Raw genomic sequence first — 18966 nt, forward strand, 5'->3', positions numbered from 1 at the left:
TCCAGGGCTTAGAGCCTGACACCCCTGGGGGGCATGGTCAGCCCACTACCTGTGTCTGCGTGTGCACACGCTCCCTGGGCACCTCGGGGAAGAGCTGCCTCTGGGAAAAGGAGCTAGAGAGCGGAGGCCCAGAGGCAGGAGGAAGGGTCATTTTTTTTTTTTTTTTTAATGTATAAGCTTTTGGAATGCAAGAATTTTGTTTCAAATGATAAAACCCATAACAACTTTATCTCAATTTGCACCACCATTCATATCATCACATGGTATTTTTTAAACGGCGCAGTCTATCTTAGGCTAGATCCTGCAGAAGCAGACCCGAAAGTTACTTGCAGGTTCCTGCAAAGGCAAGGCTCCCAGCGAGGGGGAGGGGAAGCTGATGGTCAAGCGCAGGGACAGCTGATGCGGCGGCCCCTGAACGGAAAACTCAGCCTGACCCACGGGCGGCTCTGGGGGTACGCCGTGCTCAGAAGTATCCCCCACGACGGGCAGCCAGGCTTTCATAGTCCTGATGGACCTCTCCAGGTTTCAGACCCCTCCCCCTTGGGGATGGACCACCCCGGGTTTCAGACTCCTCCCCTTGGGGATGGACCTCCCCGGGTTTCACACTCCCCCACTTGGGGATGGCCCACCCCAGATTTCATACTCCCCACTTTGGGGATGGCCCACCCGGGGTTTCAGACTCCCCAGCTTGGGGATGGCCCGCCGCGGGGTTCAGACTCCTCCCCTTGGGGATGGCCCACCCCGGGTTTCATACTCCCCTCTTTGGGGATGGCCCACCCCGGGTTTCAGACCCCTCCCCTTGGGGATGGACCTCTCCAGGGGCATCTGAACCTCCAGGCGCTGGCGGCTCCCCCTGCCCGAGCACCAGGCTTGGTACCCAGGGGCAGGTGGCAGCGAAGACACAGAGGAAGTGAAGCACAAGCGAGACGGGATCCAGAGGAACACCGCAGCGTCCACGGTGTCTCCTAATGGTGACGAGAAGGAACAGACGTGCTTTCTCCTCCACTTCGCCCCTCATCCCACCCACAGGAAGCCCCTCCTAACGCCCCCGGCTCATCCACATCCTGACTGTGACCACCTCGCCGGAGCCCACTGGGCCCAGGGGCCTTGGTCAGCTCGGCTCTGCCCGCAAACATCTTGTCAGCAGGACACCACCCGGCCTGGAACGCCCTGCTGCATATCTGCCAGAAGTCCCCTTCCCACCTGGAGGTTCCCCACAGGCTAGGGCCTCTGCATTCTCGTCCCAGGACAGCAAAGAGCCAGTCACTCACTCTGAGCCTCTGGGATTCCCCGATTCCCTGAGGGTTCTCCGCTTTGTGCCCACAAATCCCCTTTACCCTAAATTATCTTCACTCCTATGTAATCCTCCACCGAGGGCCAGCTGCATCTTGGGGAACCGGAGGGCTGGCACTAATCCAAACCCCCCTTGTCTCTGTGCTGTCGCTGCTCCAAGCCACGTGACACTCATGACCTCCACGCCAGGCTGCCGCTGACGAGGAGGAGGCAGAGGAAAACATCTGTCTGAAAAGAATGAAAGAGGACCACACGGCCATCCTGGGCTCCGCCCTCCCAGCACAGGGTGAGAGTCAGAGCAGAAGTCAGGACTCACGACTCAGGCCTTGGGACCTGCCTGGTGGTCCAGTGGTTAGGACTCTGCGCTTGCATTGCCAAGGGCCTGAGCTAAGATCTCACAAGCCTCTTGGCACAGCCCCCCCTCCAAAAAGAGTCAGGACTCAATGACCTCAGAGTGGCTTTTTTACGTCACTGTTTTAAAATATGATCTCCATCATTTGGGGAAGAGAATAATTAACCTAGGAACACAGACCGTACAGACTAAGCTGTCTTCCGACAAGTCTCTTACAGCCAAAGAGCACTGTAAGCCCCTTCCAGAGTCAAGAAGAAGGATTTCAAAAGTTCGGGAAAGTTCAATATGGCCCCACGGCTAGAAGTGCTTCAAGGGAGGCTAGCTCCAGGTGGACATGTGACTCCAGAGCCAAAGCTGGAAGCAGCTTAGAGAATGCATGAGTCTGTGGAGATTGAGAATGTGCATTTACAAGAGTAGAAGGGAAGTACCTGACCCCCAGAGACAGCAGCAGAGGGAGGCAAAGCCCACAAAGGAGAGAGAAGGTCAAGTCTCGAATGAGGTCGGGCACATTTGACTACCTGCATATACACGCATGGTTCACTCGCTAAGTCGTGTCCGCCTCTCTGCAACCCCGTGGACGGCAGCACACTAGGCTTCCCTGTCTTTCACTATCTCCCGGAGTTTACTCAAACTCATGTCCACTGAGTCGGTGATGCCACCCAACCATCTTGTCCCCTTCTCCTCCCGCCTTCAATCTTTCCCAGCATCAGGGTCTTTTCCAATGAGTCAGCTCTTTGCATCAGGTGGCCCAAGTATTGGAGCTTCAGCTTTAGCATCATATTCAGGTATGTACTCTGAATATAGCAGAATATTCAGGGTTGATTTCCTTTAGGATTGACTGGTTTGATCTCCTTGCTGTCCAAGGGACTCTGAAGAGTTTTCTCCAGCACCACAATTTGAAAGCATCAATTCTTTGGTGCTCAGCCTTCTTTATGGTCCACCTCTTACATGACTACTGGAGAAACCAGTTTTGACTATACAGACCTGTTAGCAAAGTGATGTCTCTGCTTTTTAATATGCTGTCTAGGTTTGTCACAATTAATATATATATATACACATACACACACCTTTTAAAATTACGACCAACCCCAGTGTTTACAGCAGCACAGTTTACACTGGGCAAGACATGGATGCCACTTAAAGGCCCACAGACAGGAGAATGGATAAAGAAGATGTGGGACGTGTATGCAACAGAACACTTGCTGTTTAGTCACTAAGCTGTGTCAGACTCTTCTGTGAACACATGGACTGCAGCCCGCCAGGCTCCTCTGCCCATGGGATTTCCCCGGTAAGAATACTGGAGTGAGTTGGCACGTCCTTCTCCAGGGGATCTTTCCAACCCAGGGACTGAACTCACGTCTCCTGTGTTGGCAGGTGTATTCTTCACCACTGAGTCACGAGGGAAGCCCAGTGGAACACTACTCAGCCATAAAAAAGAATGAAATAATGCTGTTTGCGGCTGCATGAACGGACATAAAAATTATTATACCAAGTGAAGTCAGACAATATCATATGATATCACTTATATGCGGAACCTAAAAAATGGTACAAATGAAGCCATTTCCAAAAGAGAAATATATTCACAGACATATAAAACAAACTTATGGCTACCAAACAGAAAAGGGAGAGAGGGAAAAATTAGGAGTTTGGAATTAGCAGATGCACATTACAGTATATAAAACAGATAAACAAGGTCCTACTCCATAGCACAGGAAACTGTATTCAACATCTTGGAGTGACTCACAATGGAAAAGAATCTGAAAAAGAATATAACATATATACTTGAACCATTTTGCTATATACCTGAAACCTTGTAAATCTGCTTGTATAAAAAATTCTGTTCAAAACAAGAAGCTATATAAGAAAAAATACATGTAAGACAATAGAAAGTGGAATTACTCAATTCCTATTTTACTTTCGTTTCCACAAGGAGAAAACAAATACACCTAAAGCCTTAGGTGTATAAAATGGTTCAATAAATACAGCTAAACACACCTTACCCACTTCCCTGGTGGCTGAGATGATAAGGAGTCTGTCTGCCTGCAATGCAGGAGACGCAAGTTCAATCCCTGGGTTGGGAAGTTCCCCTGGAGAAGGAAATGACAACCCACTCCAGGATTCTTGCCTGGAAAATCCCATGGACAGAGGAGCCTGGCGGGCTATAGTCCATGGGGTTGCAAAGAGTCGGACACGATTGGGCGACTTCACTCTCTGTCTCAAAACCTCAGAGAAGAAAGGCTGTGGGGATACAGAACTAGCTATCTTCTAAAAACAAGGTTTTGATTCCTCAAGTGAATGAATAACTCTATACATAAAAATTAAACCATTACGGGTAGAGCCACCTTCTGCCCTTCCATTCCCAGTCACATGTAACCATTCTCCCCAGCTTGATGGCAGTCCTTCCAGGCCTTTCTCCGCGCCTGCAAATTCCCACAGAAAATGCATCACATTACTTTGTGAAGCTTTTTTCCCCCATTAAGGTATCACATTGGTGAGGGTATCTCTGTATTGGTCAGGGTTCTCCTGAGAGACAGAACCAATAGAACAGGTAGAGAACAGAGACAGACTTTTAGACAGACAGAGACAGAGATATTGATTTAGAGGAATGGGCTTGTATGACTGGGGGGCTGGCAAGTCCAGCTCTGCAGGCCAGGCCCGCTCTTGAGGTCCTCAACTGACTGGATGAGGTCTACACACATTATGGAGGGTTCATCACCTACTTAGAGTCCACTCATCTGAACGTTAATCGTACACCTTCACTGCAAAGTCTATGCTGGTGTTTGACCGAACCACTGGGTACCCCAGCCTGACCAGGCTGTCACATAAAAGTAACCATCGCCGTTAACCTGCAACTTGTCTCCTCAGTGACCAGCGTCTCCCAGAGTTCCTTCCGTGTCAGTTCGTACAGAATGACCGCATGCACAGTCAGGAGGCACCATCCTCTATCTAACCATTCCCTTGCTGATGGACACGCCTTACTTCCTTTTGCCCGTTACTAACGATGCTGAAACCATGTCCTGGTATCTGCCTTCTGGTGAACAAATGCCTGTGTTTTTCCAAAAGAGATGGACGTGATGTGTGCATGTCAAAAATCATGGGTAGGGGTGGGCGTTGAAAACTTTTCACAGAAGTTGGCAACCTGTCTTCCAAAGCAACCTCAAATTTTTAAATGATGAATTTAAAATTCATCAAACCAAGAATTCCATTTTAAGGAAACAGTGCTCAGCACACTGGCATGTCACTATCAAAGGTGGAAGTGAGGGCCTTGATCAAAGGGAAGGCTGGGAGGATAGACGTCTCATTCACCCAGCCACCGGCAGACTCCGCTGCGCCGCGGTTTGCTCTGGGTGGGATGCAGTGGAACTGCCGCCTGGGAGGGCAGGCCTGGTCCTTCCTCGGCAATGACTGTCCACGGGAAAATCTCCCGTATCACAGAAATAAGGCCGAGACCTGCTGTTGTTGGCACTAAAGGCTATGATCTCAGAAGCAAAATAATTATCTTGGAGAAACTGTGGCAGTGAAAAAAAAAAAGCCAGATGGTTTAAAAAGGACAAATATTGGCGTCTTTGTTGAAGCAGAAGGTGCTGAATTCTAGATACTGCAGACATTGCTGTTACTCCCTGGCAAATCCCAGTGTGGACCGTTAGAGGGATGGCTGGGAGCCCATGGAATCAGGAGATGGGCCCCCAGAAGCCTGCAGAAGTCCATGCAGAACAGGGGGACGTACGGGGGTGGGTGGGTGGAGGGTACCCCAGAGTGGTTCCAATTACAGAAATGCCTCCTATCAAGCCTCTCCTGAGTCCTTCAGGGACAAGATGGGGACTGCTGGCTGGAATGACAGGGCCATCTTAAACCTCTGTAGAGGGGGCTGGGATCGCCTGAGGAGAGGTTCCCGCAGCATGCCAAAGGGCTGAGGCCTCCAGCCAGTCTGCCTGAGTCCAGGCAGGCGGGAGCAACCTGACACACAAAGGCTCAGAGAAGCCAGAGCTGGGAAGATCCCCAGATGTAGGATGATACATTTGTACATCACAAATGTCTCAGCAGCCTGGAAAAAAGGGCAGAAACCAAAGGGAGGAGATGCTGTGGAGGAAATTCAACAGCAGATCGAACCTACAGGTAGAGAGGGGAGAGACCCCTGACGACAGCACCTCCCAGGATGAAACCTATGGGGCTTCAGAGGCTGTAACGGGGGAGTCCCACTGGTCATGGACAGATGTGAGAGCTGGACTATAAAGAAAGCAGAGCACCGAATTGATGCTTTTGAACTGTGGTGTTGGAGAAGACTCGAGAGTCCCGTGGACTGCAAGGAGATCAAACCAGTCCATCCTAAAGGAGATCAGTCCTGAATATTCATTGGAAGGAGTGATGTTGAAGCTGAAATTCCAATATGTGGCCACCTGATGTGAAGAACTGACTCACTGGAAAAGATCCTGATGCTGGGAAAGATTGAAGGCAGGAGGAGAAGGGGACGACAGAGGATGAGATGGTTGGATGGCATCACCGACTCAGTGGACCTGAGTTTGAATAAACTCTGGGAGTTGGTGATGGACAGGGAGGCCTGGCTTGCTGCAGTCTATGGGGTCACAAAGAGTTGGACACGACTAAGCGACTGAACTGAACTGAACTGAACAGGGGACCCCGAAGCCCATCCGGTCTCCAGCTGCACGAGAAGCCCAGGAGGCAGGCGGCTCTCCACAAGGCCCTTCAGACCCCGGACGCTGCAAGGTGAGCACTTCCAGGTGCGTCTTCTGTGTTCCCACACCTGTGCAAGTCAGTCAGACCTGTTACCACAGCTCCGTGTCTTAATGTAAATTATTTAAAGTGGATAGGAAGTACAACAAAAATTGTTTCCAGGGAAACTAGGTAGACCGCTTGGAAGAGACCTGACAAAGGACAGTTGCTTAAAAAATAACCACTGTGGCCACTGTCGGGGGTGGGTGGGGATAGGTGTGTGTGTCGGGGGTGGAGCTGGAAAAGACCAGGAAACAGTCATGGAAACAGAAGGATTCTGCAGCCAGAGCCCTTTCCTGTACTTTAAAGACACTGACCCTGGCTCTGGGGTACAGCACACCTGGGTTTATAAAAGAAGGATGAAGCAGGATTCTAACCAGCAGACCCCAAACTCAAAAAGACTGGCGCACGGATGGGTACTTACATATTTATACTAAACTGTTTAAGATGTGAATACGATTTTTTCTTTTTTTAAAATTGCATTAGAGTTGATTTACAATGTTGTGCTGATTTCTGCTGTCTAGCAAAGTGACTCAGCTGTACATACATATATTCCTTTTCATATGCTCTTTCATTGTGGTTTATCACAGGATAGTGACTCTAATTCCCTGTGGTATACTGTAGGAGCTTGCTGCTTATCCATCCTATATATACTAGTTTGCGTCTGCAATCCCAAACTCCCAGCCCTTCCCTCTGAATATGATATTCTTTGGCTCTTTGCATTGATTTTTTCAATTAACCCACCAGCTCCCATACCAGCTGTGTCGGCTCAAGGTGCTCTCCCTACTGTGTTAGGTTTAGTTCCGGTGGCAAGTTCCACAGGAAGCTCGCAGACACTGCAGGAGAGAGGGCTGCGGATGCAGAGGCCCCATGGCCCCCGGCGCCTGGTCCCGCGGCTCTGGCGGGCGGGCAGGCTGCAGGCCGGGGCACAGGGAAGCCCAGCGCTCGCCGCTGCCTCTTCACCTATTTGTCTGGGCACCATCTCCCTTTCCTCTCGAAGAATTACCTTTACCTCTCGGCTCACACTCCAGACTGTAGATTAAGTCAGCTCAAAGAACGTAAAGAAAACACACATTATAAATGCCCTCTGGATGGGCTTTCATCCCATTCACAACTGCCTTTAATCTTAGGCCGCGGGTTTCCAACCGAGACTAATGCAATTATTATATTGGCCTCTGACTCCACACGTTCCCTAGTCCAGCCTCCTCTGTGCTTTTAGGACAAGGTTAACACAACAGGCAGAGGATCTTTCTAACTGAAGATCCCAGGTGACTGAAGAAAGCAAGCCCTATTTACTTACTATAGACATTCACCACTTTTAAATCCATTATCTCTTTTTGTTCTCGTCGACTTCGAGAGGTGGTTACTGGTGTCTTCATTTGCACAAGTGAAAAATGGAAAAGCAGACAGGGGGGTGGTTTCCTTTTCACACTCAGTCGGCGGGAAATAAAAGAGCAGGATGCCTACCCAGGGGAGATTCTAGAATCCACATTCTCTTTGCAACCTTCTAAGCTGTCTGCAGAGCTGTGAAGAGCCAGGTAGGTTTTCTTACGAAAGTGTGTGCGTGTGTGTGTGCATGTGTGTGTGTGTGTGTGTGTGTGTGTGTGTGTGTGTAGAGGGAGAGAGAGAGAGGAAGGCCAGGAAGATGTGGCTGAATTAGAAAGGCATGCCTGCAGCCAGGGTTTGAGGAATCAGCGTGTCCAGGAGTAAAGGGGCCAGATAAGGACAAGTCAGTCCCAGCTCTGAGGGGAGAAAGCGCTGCTCAGAGGTCTTCTGCGGTTAGAGCCCTGGGAGCTTCCCGCAGGACAGCGGCTGCCAGACAAGCAGGGCCAGCCACGAGCCAAGAGGGCCCTGCCCAGGCTTGAACGGAAGGGTCCTCCCCAGAGGCCAAAAGGGTGGGGAGGAGAGGAAGGGGCCGGGCCTGGAGGACCCAGTCGGGAGCTGGACGATACCCACACGTGTGCAGGGCAGGAGCCGCCTGGGGGCCGCGGCGAGGGTCTGACAGAGCTCTTCCGACCGCTGGATCAGAGGCAAGTCCACCCAGACTGGACCCTGCTGGGCTGCGCAGGTAAGACCTGCACAAACGTGGCCCCTGCTAGCGGGGCCTGATTCTCAAAGCGGGCAGAAGTGGGGAACTCTGGGCAAGAGTCTAGATGTCTGCCTTTTAAAAAGCTCTCCAGGTGATTCTGATACAAGCCCAGGTTTGAGAAACACTGGTCTACCCTTTGGCGCAATGCAAGAAGCAATTCTGGGTGCCTTGGAAAACAAAGGTGAACATCCACTGACAGACGAATGGATAAAGAAGATGTGCATGTGTATTCAGTGGAATATTACCCAGCCATAAAAAAGATGAAATAATGCCATTTGCAGCAACATGGACGGACCTAGAGATTATCATGCTAACTGAAGTAAGCCAAAGATAAATGTGGTATCTCTTATATGTGGAATCTTTAAAAAGACACAAATAAATTTATATACAAAACAAAAACAGACCCACAGGCATAGAAAACAAACTAAAGGGGAGGGGAGAGGGATAAATTAGGGGTTTGGGACTAACAAGGACCAACTGTGAGGAACAGAGAACTATATTCTGTAAGCTTATAAAGGAAAAGAATATGAAAAGAATATGAAAAGTATATATAAAGTATATAGAATAAAGGACAGAAATATTATGGACCTAACAGAAGCAGAAGATATTAAGAAGAGGTGGCAAGAATACACAGAAGAACTGTACAAAAAAGATCCTCACGACCAAGATAATCACGATGGTGTGATCACTGACCTAGAGCCAGACATCCTGGAATGTGAAGTCAAGGGGGCCTTAGAAAGCATCACTACGAACAAAGCTAGTGGAGGTGATGGAATTCCAGTTGAGCTATTCCAAATCCTGCAATATGATGTTGTGAAAGTGCTGCACTCAATATGCCAGCAAATTTGGAAAACTCAGCAGTGGCCACAGGACTGGAAAAGGTCAGTTTTCATTCCAATCCCAAAGAAAGGCAATGCCAAAGAATGCTCAAACTACCGCACAGTTGCACTCATCTCACACGCTAGTAAAGTAATGCTCAAAATTCTCCAAGTCAGGCTTCAGCAATACGTGAACGGTGAACTTCCAGATGTTCAAGCTGGTTTTTGAAAAGGCAGAGGAACCAGAGATCAAATTGCCAACATTCTCTGGACCATCCAAAAAGCAAGAGAGTTCCAGAAAAACATCTATTTCTGCTTTATTGACTATGTCAAAGCCTTTGACTGTGTGGATCACAATAAACTGTGGAAAATTCTGAAAGAGATGGGAATACCAGACCACCTGATCTGCCTCTTGAGAAATTTGTATGCAGGTCAGGAAGCAACAGTTAGAACTGGACATGGGACAACAGACTGGTTCCAAATAGGAAAAGGAGTACGTCAAGGCTGTATATTGTCACCCTGCTTATTTAACTTCTGTGCAGAGTACATCATGAGAAATGCTGGGCTGGAGGGAGCACAAGCTGGAATCAAGACTGCTGGGAGAAATATCAATAACCTCAGATATGCAGATGATACCACCCTTATGGCAGAAAGTGAAGAACTGAAGAGCCTCTTGATGAAAGTGAAAGTGGAGAGTGAAAAAGTTGGCTTAAAGCCCAACATTCAGAAAACGAAGATCATGGCATCCGGTCCCATCACTTCATGGGAAATAGATGGGGAAACAGTGGAAACGGTGTCAGACTTTATTTTTCTGGGCTCCAAAATCACTGCAGAGGGTGACTGCAGTCATGAAATTAAAAGACGCTTACTCCTTGAAAGGAAAGTTATGACCAACCTAGATAGCATATTGAAAAGCAGAGACATTACTTTGCCAACAAAGGTCTGTCTAGTCAAGGCTATGGTTTTTCCAGTGGTTATGTATGGATGTGAGAGTTGGACTGTGAAGAAAGGTGAGCGCCAAAGAACTGATGCTTTTGAACTGTGGTGTTGGAGAAGACTCTTGAGAGTCCCTTGGACTGCAAGGAGATCCAACCAGTCCATTCTGAAGGAGATCAGTCCTGGGTGTTCATTGGAAGGACTGATGTTGAAGCTGAAACTCCAATACTTTGGCCACCTGATATGAAGAGCTGAGTCCTTTGAAAAGACCCTGATTCTGGGAAAGATTGGGGGCAGGAGGAGAAGGGGATGACAGAGGATGAGATGGTTGGATGGCATCACTGACTCGATGGACGTGGGTTTGGGTGAACTCGGGCAGTTGGTGATGGACAGGGAGGCCTGGGGTGCTGCGGTCATGAGGTCACAAAGAGTCGGACATGCCTGAGCGGCTGAACTGAATGAATATACATAAAACTGAATCACTTTGCTATACGCCTGAAACTAACATGACATTGTAAATCAACTCTACTTCAATCAAAAAAATAATAATAATTTAAAAAATGGACAAGGGGGAAGAAAAGACAACCGTGTCCTTATTTGAGTTTATAATCACATCCCCCTCTAGCAGATATTTCAGACTGTAGGCATTCCCTGCAGTTATACATCAAGGTTACGTTTTGAAATTTCAATACTGCCAACGCTGAAGAAGGATGAATCATTGGGATGCTTTTCCCATCACTTTCATCAAATATCACATTACCATAGACGTCTGGAGAAAGGAGCGTCTGTACTGTTCTTTCAGACATTGGTTCTTTAGAACTGAGTGAGCTTCAGAATCACTTTGAGGGCTTGTTAAAACCCTAATGGCAGGATGTCCCTGGTAGTCCAGTAGCTAAGACTCCATGCTCCCAAAGCAGGGGACTGCATTCAATCCCTGGTCAGGGACTAGATCCCACATCCCAGCACTAAGACCCACTGTGCATGTGTGCTAAGTCACTTCACTTGTGCCTGACTCTGCGACCCTGTAGACTGTTGCCTGCCAGGCTCCTCTGTCCATGGCATTCTCCAGGAAAGAAGACTGGAGGAGTGGGTTGCCACGCTCTCCTCCAGGGGATCTTCCCAGACCTTGAACTCCGGTCTCCTGCACTGTAGGCAGATTCTTTACCATCTGAGCTACCAGGGAAGCCCAAGAATACTGGAGTGGGTAGCTTATCCCTTCTCCAGCGGATCTTCCGGACCCAGGAATCGAACCGGAGTCTCCCGCATTGCAGGTGGATTCTTTACCTGCTGAGGCACCAGGGAAGCCCACCCCGCCCTCTGCAACAACAACAACAAAACACCCTGGGCCACCCCCAGGGCTTCGGATTTGCTGGGTCCAGGGTGGGGCCCGAGCATCTGCGTTTCTAACACCTCATCAAGGGCTGCTGCCACTGCTGAAGCGGGAACCACACTCTGAGAACCACTTTCGTAGACAGTTCTGGATTGCTGTCATCTAGCCATTTTTCCTGAAGAAACCACAAAGTCCGCCTTTAATAGCCATTTTAATGTGCGGAGAACAAGGGATTTGACGCGGGTCCCCATGGTGCTGCCGCCAATCGCGCATGTGCAAAATCGCGCATGTGTTTCTGCGGTGGCCACGCCCCACTTGTTGACACAGCCCCCGTGTCCCAGTGGGTGCTGCAGCACGTGGGGGCGGGTGGCCAGCTCGGGCCCGTCTGGATGGTCCTTGAGATCGCCCACCTGCCGCCCGCTCTGTCCCACCACCCTGAGCCTGCACCCACTCTCAGAGGCGGGCTGGGTGAACGGACCGCCGTCTCACAGCTGAGGAGGGTCCCCACAGGGGGGCGGGGACATGAACTGCCCACACTGGACTCTGCGTTCTCGAGTCTCACTTCCTTGACACCCCGTTTCCAATCAGGCGCATGGAGGCCCACGGGGACCCAGGTCAGGTGGGGGTCCCTGGTGGAGGGGGTTGGCAGACCAGGTCACCACCCACTCCTCACCTTCCTCTCTACATACGTCCGTGGGACTCTCGGTCCCCAACCTGACTGGCCCGGTTGCTGTGATTCCCATTTCTGATCATCACAGCTTTTCCGTGGACTCTGTTCTGCCACACCTGAGAGCAGTTACTGCCCATCCTGGCTCCGAGGCAGGCTGCCCCCAGCAGCTCTGCTCAGGATGGCCGCAGGCTGAAGGGCTGGGAGCAGCAGCGGCTGGCACAGGGCCGGCAGGTCCCCGTGCCCCACTCTGCACAGAGAGCCGCTTCCTCGTCTGTCGCACAGGTGGTCCCATCTGGCGGGGCCCCCCTGAGCCCACCGACCCAGCCTGCTCCCAAGGTGACTTGAGAGCATTCAGACAGCAGCCCCCTAGCTTCAATCACCCCAGGTGCTGGGTGGGCGAGAGACGGGTCTAAAATGTCCACGGTTTCACAGCTTTAAAATCCACACCAGCAAACCTCAGAAATGTACCACCTCTTCCCAAACCCCCGCAGAACACAGCTTGAGGAATTCCTCTGCCCACAGCCCAGATTGCTGGCCTTTTGGGTCAACATGCCGAAGCCGTCCTTCAGCACCTAACGGGCCAGGGACCTAACCGCTCAGTGCCTCGGTTTCCTCATCTGTAAAACGGAAGCCATCACAGCACTCACTCACAGACTCACCGTGAAGGTTCAGAGCACAGGCGCATATACACTTGTTCTGGTGTATAAATTTCTGTGGCCTCCTGTCAGAGGGGGGCCGGAGGGTCAAGCTCCAGTGATGATGACGCTCTCATTATTACGGGGCCCACAAACCATGTGTCTACCTCCCTTACGTCACTTAGACCTCTCAGACGAGTGAAGAAGAATCTTTTCTGCCCGGTGGTCTGGCACACACGATGTGTGTTTTCTACCAAAAGGGAAAAGTGGGGGCCCCTCTCCCACCTTGGGGGCACAGGAGGGTCCCCAAGGACAACAGTGGTCCTCAGGGTGTCCAGCAGTCCACCTGCTGTCAAGGGGCAGCCTCACTTGGAGGAGGGAGCGGATAAAACCACCACGGTCCAAACCAAAAGCATCACGGCCAAGCCCCACACTCACGTCCAGAACCGTCCACTGCTCGACTACAATAGCATCGTAGCCCTGCGTGGTTCTGCTGTCTTCTGTGGAAACAGCTTCAAAGATGAATACTCCATCTGTCAAGTCGTGCAAGGAATCTGTGGAGAAAGAAAAAGCGGGGGGATGGGGGAGTGGTTGCTGTAAACTGTCTGTGGCAGAAGCCTCACAAGCAGCGAAAATGTTCACTGCATTCATTAATAATCCCAATCAGAACATCTTTTCAGCATGTTAATTAAAGAAGGCACATACAGCCGTAGAGTCTAGCCCCATCAGAATGAATGAGACTCATTTACCTCGCGGTTTTGAATAATATCCTTGATTTTATGAGCCCAAATCTCATTGTTAGCAATCACCATTTGATTTCACACGTTTACCTTCCTTTTCACGCTCCACCGTCAGGAAGCACTGGGGAGAATGGATTTGGGAGGGAAACACAGTCATTCAGGGACAATTTTTAGGAGAAAACTATATGGAGGGGAGAGAGATTATTCGGAAGAGGGGCTGGGTGTAACACGGGAGCTCTGGGTTCGCAGACCAGATCCACAGGCGCTGGTTCCTTGACAACTGTGTGATGTGCGTGCCGAGCACAGGACGCTCTCGTCAGGAGGTGAAATCTGGGGGAAGGGGGACTTTTTCCAAATGACTTACCACTGAAAACGTTTCCTTGGGCATATCAATGGTAAGGTTCTGAGTTCTGTATAATTCATCAAACCTACATCACACACACGAAACGACTCAGAACTGCCTCAGGCAATGAGAGGGTCAAGAAAAATACTCCCAGGATCCTCGTTCCTGCAGAAGACCTTCAAGGAGGTGCATTTAGTAAATGGCTCCTGAATGCCCTGGATCCACTTAGATGAAGGGCTGTGTGGAATAGAGGAATGGACTCAGAAGCAGGTGGTTGGGCCTGTGCTGTGTCGGAAAATGAAAATGACCCTTTCAGGGGCCTGTCCTCTTATCTGTGAAGAGGGAGTGGGGACACAGAGTTCCTGCCGGTCAGTACTGTACAAATCACTGCTCTGTCACACCCGCCTGGACTGAGCTCCGTCCCCAACTCCACTCCCAACTCAGACATTGATGCTCTGATCGCTAGAGTGACTATATTTGGAGACAGATCTTTTCCGGGAGTAGTTAAGGTTCAGTGACATCATAAGGCTGGGCCCTAGTCTAACAGGCATGGAGTCCTTAGAAGAAGAGGAAGAGACACTGGAGCAGCGCCCCCCAGCCCCCCAACCATGTGCAGAGGAAGGGCTATAGGAAGACACAGAGGTGGCCGTCTGCAAGTCAGGAAAGGAGACCTCACCAGAAACAGAACTTGCCAGCCCCCTGACCATGGACGTGCAGCCTCCTGAACCATGAGAAAATAAACATCTACTGCTCAAGCCACTCGGTCCACGGCGGTTGGTTACGGCAACAGACATAAAAAGTGTTTAATGGTATAAAGGACAATTCCTTTAAAGGGGCAGTTCACACAAGAACATGATCTCTTCTTCATCCAGAAGGGAAGGGGGACAAATCCAGAAAGCCCCAAGTCACAGTGGCGTTCAGAAACTGCCTGCACTGTCCAGCAGTCACAAAAAGACAGACAGATAAACACACACAGTGACCGTCAGCGCCTGACTTCCAACAGACCTCACGAGCAAAACCAAAAAAGCCATCAGGATGAGAAACCTGCGTCTTATTTGAAACAACAAAATAAGTAACAAATAGATGGATGGCCCTGCTTACCACTCTTCATGGTACAGAAAAAGCTTCCTGCACTGAAGGGAATTGTAACTGCACAACCTTTCCAGAGACCAACTTAGCAAGGTCTAAGAAGCCTGAAAGACAAAAGTCCATCCTCTTTTCACTCCAGAGACCCTGCCTCCTTCAGCCTATTATGCACCAGGTGCCCTTGAGGTCACAGGTGATAAATTAAGACCCTGCTCCCACAGAGCTTCCCCCTGCAGGGAGATGATGACGTAACGTCCAAGGAAGTAAATGCTATGAGAATACAAAGTGGGCTAGGAGAGGAGGTGTGTGGAGTTGGAGGAAACCGTGCCGCTGTTTCTGACCGAAGTTCTCAGAGCAGGACGCTCCACTCTGAGGAGAGAGATGAACTAACTGCAAGCCAGCCGCATGGGAACACGGGGTTTGAGAGTTCACGGGAGAAGACACAGCTCAACTAAGACTGCAGACTGAATGAGGGCCCACCAGGGGCCAGATGAGCAGCAGAATCGTGAGAAGAGAGTCAAGACCGAGTCAGCTTAGTGGTGGGGAGGAGACCAGCCAACCAGGGGCTGACCCAGGTGACTTGCTCGGCCAGTGGGATTTCAGCAGATGGGATGCAAGCAGAGGCTTGCGGAACACGGGCACGGCTGAACGTGATCTCATGTCTGGGCCACTTTGAGAGGACATGCCCCAGCTCGCCTGCCCCACTGGAGCACAGCCTAGATCCGATGACCCTCAGACCTGAGAGTAGGCCCAGCTGTCTCAAAGAAACTGCTCCAGCCAACGTGCAAATACGAGCGATTTGGAGTGGTTTGTTACACAGCGTCATCGTGGCAATAACTGACCGTTACAAGGCTTGATCAAAACTTGAGAAGTTTGAGACCAAGAATACCTGGGGGATATTCCTGATTATTCCAGAGTGAGAGAGGGGCCTGATCAACTCAACAATCCACGGCTCTGAGAGGAATTCCTGGAGCACAGTAGCCTCTTATATTATTCCTACCTGAGAAAACAATACTCCATTTCCAGTAAGATCCCTGTGGGTTAATCAGTACCATGCTCTGCTATTAATTTTCTTTCCTAAACCAATAGTCTGTTATCAACGACCCTTAGCAAAAGCACTAACCTTACTTCTTTCATTTGCTCTGCTGAAAAGTTCCTCCCAAGTCCAATGTCCTTCTAAGATACATTTTACTAAGGTGAGCAACAAAGAACAGAACTACTCTTCGGCTGAACCTCATTATAAGTCTTTTGGGGTCCAGGACACACATGGGCAATAGTCTGGCTCACTTTTTCAGTTTTAGGCAACACAGGTCAGATGGAAGACGTTGCCGCTGTAGGGACATCCTATGGACCCTCGTGAATAAAGCTTTCCCTAGTCCTGACCTGGGGAGTGCTTGGGACCGGAAGATACTCACTGACCCTTCAGCACTGTATCAACACAGCACACATGCCTGAAAGGCTTCTACAAAATATATTACACCCAATTTTCAAAGTCTCCACCTACAGATCTCCTTACCGGTAAGCCTCCAAGTCCTTTAAATGTGCCAAACGCCCTCCGAGTATTAGAATGCCCAGCGTGACACAGCTGAGGTCCACAGCGGGAAGGGGCTTGCTCTCCTAACCCCTGCCTGGCCTCCCCTCCGTCGCCCACAGGGAGGAGGGCTGTGCGGTCCAGGCTTGGGGGCGGGAAGCGGGAACAAACCAGGCCCTTGTTCCCCATCCTCCTCCTTCGGTGCCACCTCCAGCCTCTCAGCCCATGGCTCCGCCCTGAATCCAGAGTGCTGATTCACGCACTTAACTGCCCAGCACCTTCAGAGTGGCTGTCAAAATCTGGTCATCTGGAACAGGAAAAAGTCAACGAGCCACAGAGAGCAGACAGCCGGGCTTTGAGAGAGCGCCTTGTTTGGACGGCCTCAGCCCCCGGTCCATCTCTCCATCACCATCTCGGCTCAGCCTCGCTGTCGCACGCTCCGAGCTGGGATTGAAAGGTCGCTCTCAGAGCGAGGCTCCGCCTGCAGAAAGGTTAACTCACCTCCATCGATGGAAAACACTCCATTATTACTGCATTTTTTATTAAAGTAAAGCTGCTTCCCTACTGTGCACAGGAAGCTGTTTACCCCGGCATTGTATAAATATTTGATGCCGATCTTTGGGCAAAAGGCCACCTTAGCTCTCCAAGCTTATGATACACAAGAGGGTGTGGGAAAAGGAGACTCGCCCGCTCCCCCAAGAGGTAAATGCTGTGAGAAAACTGCTCATCCTCTGCAGCCCCGGGGACATGAAGACCCTGCCAAGCAAGCTCCCTCCAGCCCACCCCGGTGCCAGTCCTCTGCCAAGGCCAGCCTGAAACACACACGTCGTGACAACTGGCCGATGTATGCTCTACTAGAAAATGTCACTATTCTCCTTTTATTGGGTTGGCCCAAAAGTTCATTAGAACTAACACCCCCAAAAGACATCCTTTTCATTATAGGGGACTGGAATGCAAAAGTAGGAAGTCAAGAAACACCTGGAGTAACAGGCAAATTTAGCTTTGTGTACAGAACGAAGCAGGGCAAAGGCTAATACAGTTCTGCCAAGAGAATGCACTGGTCATAGCAAACACCCTCTTCCAACAACACAAGAGAAGACTCTACACATGGACATCACCAGATGGTCAACACTAAAATCAGATTGATTATATTTGCAGCAAAAAATGGAGAAGTTCTATACAGTCAGCAAAAACAAGACCAGGAGCTGACTGTGGCTCAGATCATGAATTTCTTATTGCCAAATTCAGACTGAAATTGAAGAAAGTAGGGAAAACCACTAGACCATTCAGGTATGAACTAAATCAAATCCCTTATGATTATACAGTGGAAGTGAGAAATAGATTTAAGGGACTAGATCTGATAGACAGAGTGCCTGATGAACTATGGATGGAGGTTCGTGACATTGTACAGGAGACAGGAATCAAGACCATCCCCAAGAAAAAGAAATGCAAAAAAGCAAAATGGCTGTCTGGGGAGGCCTTACAAATAGCTGTGAAAAGAAGGGAAGTGAAAAGCAAAGGAGAAAAGGAAAGACATACCCATTTGAATGCAGAGTTCCAAAGAATAGCAAGGAGAGATAAGAAAGCCTTCTTCAGTGATCAATGCAAAGAAATAGAGGAAAACAACAGAATGGGAAAGACTAGGGATCTCTTCAAGAAAATTAGAGATACCAAGGGAACATTTCATGCCAAGATGGGCTCGATAAAGGACAGAAATGGTATGAACCTAACAGAAGCAGAAGATATTAAGAAGAGGTGGCAGGAATACACAGAAGAACTGCACAAATAAGATCTTCACGACCAAGATAATCACGATGCTGTGATCACTCACCTAGAGCCAGACATCCTGGAATGTGAAGTCAAGTGGGCCTTAGGAAACATCACTACGAATAAAGCTAGTGGAGGGGATGGAGTTGAGCTATTTCAAATCCTGAAAGATGATGCTGTGAAAGTGCTGCACTCAATATGCCAGCAACTTTGGAAAACTCAGCAGTGGCCACAGGACTGGAAAAGATCAGTTTTCATTCAAACCCCAAGAAAGGCAATGCCAAAGAATGCTCAAACTACCACACAATTGCACTCATCTCACACGCTAGTAAAGTAATGCTCAAAATTCTCCAAGCCAGGCTTCAGCAATACGTGAACCGTGAACTTCCGGATGTTCAAGCTGGTTTTAGAAAAGGCAGAGGAACCAGAGATCAAATTGCCAACATCCACTGGATCATCAAAAAAGCAAGAGAGTTCCAGGAAAACATCTATTTCTGCTTTATTGACTATGCCAAAGCCTTTGACTCTGTGGATCACAATAAACTGGAAAATTCTGAAAGAGATGGGAATACCAGACCACCTGACCTGCCTCTCGAGAAACCTATATGCAGGTCAGGAAGCAACAGTTAGAACTGGACATGGAAC

General features: G+C 49.6%; 1 protein-coding gene across 3 annotated transcripts in view; it reads right to left on the minus strand.

The window, feature by feature from the left end:
• Nucleotides 1–18966, minus strand: part of RFTN1 (raftlin, lipid raft linker 1) — a 226578-nt gene that overhangs the window by 34207 nt on the left and 173405 nt on the right. For all 3 annotated transcript variants that reach the window (XM_070797183.1, XM_070797186.1, XM_070797181.1), the window contains exon 7: nt 13293–13408. In XM_070797183.1, coding sequence (XP_070653284.1) covers nt 13293–13408 — 116 coding nt within the window. The remainder of the gene's footprint in view (nt 1–13292; nt 13409–18966) is intronic.

Source organism: Bos indicus, chromosome 1, assembly GCF_029378745.1.
Source record: "Bos indicus isolate NIAB-ARS_2022 breed Sahiwal x Tharparkar chromosome 1, NIAB-ARS_B.indTharparkar_mat_pri_1.0, whole genome shotgun sequence".
Lineage (NCBI taxonomy): Eukaryota > Metazoa > Chordata > Mammalia > Artiodactyla > Bovidae > Bos > Bos indicus.